Source organism: Primulina eburnea, chromosome 9 (genome assembly GCF_022965805.1).
Source record: "Primulina eburnea isolate SZY01 chromosome 9, ASM2296580v1, whole genome shotgun sequence".
Classification (NCBI taxonomy): Eukaryota; Viridiplantae; Streptophyta; class Magnoliopsida; order Lamiales; family Gesneriaceae; genus Primulina; species Primulina eburnea.
The window spans coordinates 31,165,177-31,170,549 of NC_133109.1; the positions used below are offsets into that span (position 1 = coordinate 31,165,177).

General features: G+C 39.7%; 1 protein-coding gene across 1 annotated transcript; it reads right to left on the reverse strand.

Moving 5' to 3' along the window:
- Nucleotides 1-1,175: 1,175 nt before the first annotated feature.
- On the reverse strand, nt 1,176-5,064 carry LOC140841653 (uncharacterized). The gene is made up of 2 exons (XM_073209214.1): nt 2,365-5,064; nt 1,176-1,862 (listed from the first exon to the last, which is right to left on the reverse strand). The coding sequence occupies exons 1-2, from the start codon at nt 4,970-4,972 to the stop codon at nt 1,435-1,437; spliced, it is 3,036 nt and encodes a 1,011-aa protein (XP_073065315.1). The 5' UTR covers nt 4,973-5,064; the 3' UTR covers nt 1,176-1,434.
- Between the last annotated feature and the right edge of the window lie 309 nt (nt 5,065-5,373).

Here is a 5,373-nt window from a genome sequence, read left to right on the forward strand (position 1 = left end):
TTAAATTATTAAAAATTAAGAAACGTGGAGTAACTAGGATTACGATTTGTTAATTGATGACCCTTTTCCGATTTATTAAGAACGAGTACCACTCACGGTGGAGAAACATTATAGGATTCCATAAAATATTATTTTGAGGACAAAAAAAATCATAATTCTTTTCAATTTTATTATGGTTGTAATATTATTTTTTTACAAAAAAAAATGATATATAGAAAAGAGTTCTGAAATTCAAAAACAATATTAAAAATGATCTTCATTAACAAAAAAAAAAGTCACAATTTTTCTTTGGCAAAAGCTTATGTGAAACGATATCACGAATCGTATTTTGTGAGACTATCTCTTATTTGAGTCATGTATGAAAAAATATTACTTTCTATACTAAGAGTATTATTTTTTATTGTGAATATCGGATTGACTCGTCTCACAGATAAAATTTAGCGAGACCACATCACAAGAGACCTGCTCTTTTTCTTTTAATAGAGCAAGTATTGCTCCTTATATGATTAGAATATTTGAAATTTTGGGATGCAAGTCTAGTTCCAATGTATGGAGATATGTTTAAAGTGATGAAATCTACGCATGCACATGTTCAAATGACCATTTAAAGGAAATTTCCAAGAAATAAAACCAAACGGGACAGAATATAAATGGCCCATTCCTTTATCCTAAGGTTATCATATTTTATGTTCACAATAATTGTCGATTGCTCCTATATTTAATGAGGAGAGATCTCTTTACTTTACTTTAAGGCAAATGCAGAAGAGTTAGTGTTCATGCTTCACTTGCATTCATTTCTCATTATGAATCCTGATTCTTTGCAAAAATAATACATTGTGGTTTTCAAGTGAAACCCACACCCTCTTTTCTTGGTAATTGGAACTAATTGCACATTGCTCAATATAAGTCAATCAATCCTATTTTCTAGGCTAATTCTTTCATTTTTAAACACAATTATCTATAAACCAAACCCCAACAATAATGATGATTGTATTAAATGATATTGTAACATTTTGCATACCTAAAAGTAAAAACCATCCTCTCTATATTTTGAAAATATTGTTAAAAAAAAATTGGTTTTCGGTTGAGTCTACTCATTTCTATAAAGCTAAAACATGAGTGATGAGATATGGCCATTGATATTTGATTTGTCACCCACTTTGCAAAACAAGATAGAAATCAAGTACATGCCAGTAAAACTAGATTTGGAAAACGCCCACCACCAATTCTTTTGTACACAAATTAGGAAAAGGGACACCACCACCAAAATCATGACATTAGAGTGTATGCTAGTACCCAACCCCCGGAGGAAACAAGTAAAACTGATAAACTTAGGAAATAAATAAACCCCAAATATTAAAGCTACCCCGATTTTTTGAAATGGCAAGGAGGGAAAGAAACTATCACTTGCATATCCATTAGAGAGCGCATGCGTCATATGCTGAGAAGATCAGGTGGTGGTGATTGAGTTGGCTGAGGTTGATGGCTCTTTGCATCTGCGGTGACAGATTCGCCGCTTGATGCTTCGTCCCCGAGCTTGGAGCCAGGCGGCTTTGGAAGCTCTGTGAGTATTTGCACCACCTCTCGCATGGTGGGGCGCTCGACTGCTTGTTCTTCCACACAAAGCATAGCTACGTAGAAAATATGCATCATCTCGTGAAGGGGGACGGTGGCAAGTCTTGTATCAAGAACCTTTAGTACTCCTTCCTTGTTTCCATCAGTCATTTTTCTTACCCATTGAACTATGTCTACTCCATCACCAAACTCCCCCACCGGCTTTCTTCCGGTTACAAGTTCTAAGAGAACTACACCGAAGCTGTATACATCGCTCTTCTCGTCGACCTTGAGCGTGTATGCATACTCTAAAATATCAGGAAATTAATTAATCCACAAAGATATTAAATTCAAGAGAGCCCAGAAAGGTAACATCACATAGATAGGGACGTAAATTATATGGCAGGAAAGTTAGCCAGACCAGTTTGCAATCCAAGAATGTTAACAAAACTTGTAAATATTGCAAACAAACTGTAGGGTCGAAGGACCCCAGAATTAGAACCCAAGTCGTTTGCCATCATTTTCATTGCGACCATCCTATCATTAATTAAGACCAGTCAAAATACACTCATCAATTTGCATCTCAACCTGTTTTTTTTTAAACAGTAGTTGAATACATACAACGTTGAAAGAGACTGATATTTATAGCATGTTAAACGAACCCCCATAAAAAATTCAGACCATAATGACTGGATAATAGATACCAACGTAAATCGTAACCACTCAAAAAGCGTTAGAATAAAAAATATCATTAACAAGATAGCCATAATATCACTAGTTTCTTAACCCAATTTGAATTGTAGTTAATACCTGGAGCAATATATCCATACGAGCCAGCAATAGCTGACATGCACTCGGATGTCCCCGAATCTTGCAAGAACTTGGCCAATCCAAAATCAGCTACATGAGCTTCGAAATTCGAATCAAGGAGGATATTGTTTGATTTAACATCACGGTGAATAATCAAAGGCGAGCAGTCGTGGTGAAGATAGCAAAGGCCTTTCGCAGCCTCCACCGCGATCTTATACCGTGTATCCCAAAGCAAATGACCTCCTTTCTTGCCATGAAGCACTTCCCCCAAGCTTCCATTAGGCATGTACTCGTATACCAAAAGATTAGTTTCATGATTTGAACAGAACCCCAACAATCTAACAATGTGCCTATGCCTGATTCTCCCCAGAGTCTGTATCTCAGCATTGAACCCATGATCATGGGACGAGCCGCGACTCATAACGGGCAATCTTTTAACAGCCACCTGTTCGCCATCCGGCATTACTCCCTTGTAAACTATTCCAGCACCGCCCTTCCCAATTATATTATCTTCTTTCAGACAATCCAAAACATCATCACAAGTAAAATCCAATCTTTGGAAGGCAGTAAGCTTCCAGGCACGTGAGTCGCTCGCTTTCTTCAAGGAGCGAGCCTTAACTATAGCTGCCACGGCAAATATAATGGAACAGACCAGCAATCCGATAACAAGTAAAAGCTTCATGGATGGAGAGAAAGTCCCTTTCTCATGAGGTCTTTCAACCCCATCAGAAACGCCACCTTTACAAGGCCCAAGATAGGGTCCGCAAAGATTGGGATTGCCCAAAAACGAAGTGTAGTTAAAGTAACTAAACTGACCAGTGCCAGGAACCAAACCAGACAGATTGTTATACGAAAAATCAACAGATGTTAAGCTCTGCATACTAGCAATTGAAGAGGGAATGCTGCCTACCAAATTGTTTTTAGACAAATTCAAGTAGTTCAAAATCCTCATACCGGTTATCTCAGCCGGAATCTCACCGGAAAGTTGATTCCGGCTAAGATCAACGTAAGTTAGCAGCTTGCACGAGCTTATCTCAGGAGAAATCGGGCCCGTAAATTGGTTGCGGCTGAAATCCAATTTTGACAGCTGCTGTAACTTCCCTATGTCGGATGGTATGCTCCCTGAGAACATATTACCATCGAGCAGAAGCTTCTGTACACCCACGAAATTACCTATACTCGGTGGCAACGGCCCGGTTAGGTGATTGTTGGATAGACTAATCTGGCCCAGAGTAGTGGATAGCACATTAGCCTCTGGAAATGAACCAGAGAGAAGATTATTCTGAAGCTCGATTTGAGTTAGCTGAGGCAAACTCAACAGCCCTTTGGGAAGGGAGCCATTGAGAAAGTTGTCGCCCATGCGTACCCGATTCAATGACTCGCATTGACCTAATGAATCAGGAATCGGGCCAAACAAGAAGTTTCCGAGAGTAATCAAGGTCTGAAGCTGGTTACCATTACACAAGTTCAATGGCAAATTTCCGGTCAATTTGTTTGAACTAACATCTACTTCTTGCAGATTACCATTCGTTCCAAGATTCTGGGGAATACTTCCCGTGAAATTGTTCTCCCACAACTGCAACACCTGAAGCTCCGGCAACTCGCCGATGAAATCGGGAATAGAGCCGGTGAGCTTATTCCTAAAAAGGTTTAAGAGTGTCACGTTTTTTAGCTCCGAAAATGAGAGTGGTATTTCGCCAGAGAAACCGTTGTTTGAAAGATCCATAGATTTCAAGCTCTTCAGGTTCCCAAGCTCCGGTGTCAAAGGCCCAGAAAACCCATTCACCTGGAGAAACAGGGTGTCCAAATTCAGTAACTTTCCGATCTCCGCCGGAATCTCACCAGAAAGCCCACAGTTGGCAGCATCAAACCGTATCAAGTTGGATAAATTCCCAATCTCTTTCGGTATCCCACCTGAAAACGTGTTGAAATACCCAATGTACAGCTCTTTCAGCTGAGACATTCTCCCTAACTCGGGTGGAACAGTCCCCTTTAATTCATTCCCCGAAACAGCGAGGTATTCCAGATGTGGAAAAGAGCCAAACTCCGGTGGAATTTCCCCACTAAAGAAGTTTCCTCCAAGATGCAAATGGCGGAGTTCGGTGAGTAAAAAGGCTTGCGAAGGGAAGTCCCCTGTCATGTTATTGTTATATAGGTCGAGAACCAGTAGATTTTTCAGACCGTATAGCTGAGTGGGGAAGCTGTCATTGAAGAGATTGTTAGAGAGATTAAGATAACGCAGGCTAACAATGTCACCGATTTGATGAGGAACTGCACCAAATAGGCCGTTAGCGGCAACAGAGAGGTTATAGAGAAACCGGAGTTGGCCAACGTCGGCAGAGAGTGTGCCGACAAGGCTGAGATTTGATATATCGAGGGCAGTCACTCGACGGCTGGAGGAGTCGCATGTCACGCCCTTCCACGTGCAGTGGCTGGTGTTGGCATTCCACGAGGCTAAGGCAGCTTGTGGATCATCGGTGATCGAAGCTTTTATGGAGAGGAGAGCTCGGTACTCCGGCAACCTCGGCCTTCTAGCGGCGGCGGAGTGGCTGAGATGGAGGTGGAGGAGGAAGAGTAGGAGGAAACGCATTTTGTGTGTTGTGTGCATTACGATTTCTCACTGCTTGAATTTTGTCGCTTTATTGAGGGAGTGGAGGAGGATGAGAGTAAGATGGGGGAAGAAGAGACGGTTGGTTTTAGTTTTTAACATTTCGTTTCTTTTAAAGATTTTAAATTGTTTTTTTTTAAATTAAAAAAAAATTAAATTTTTTAAAAAAAAATTCAGTAATTGATTATTGGCTATGATGGTGGATAACCTAATTAAAATTCAAGTCTCATAAAACTAATTTAAATATTGAGCTAGTTGCTAAATCCTTTCTAAATCATTTATTTTTTTATTATTCATGAGACGGAATAATCTTACTCATATTTACAATAAAAAAATAATATTTTCTATTAGTGATCCAAGTAGAGTATATATCTCATAAAATTGACTTGTGAAACCGTTTC

What these genes read in the sequence shown, in the direction of transcription:
- LOC140841653 (XM_073209214.1), bottom strand. Translation starts at nt 4,972, where the DNA reads ATGCACACAACACACAAAATGCGTTTCCTCCTACTCTTCCTCCTCCAC. An exon ending in GTATGGATATATTGCTCCAG is followed by an intron (nt 1,863 to 2,364) that starts GTATTAACTACA and finishes CTGATATTTTAG; the next exon opens with AGTATGCATACACGCTCAAG.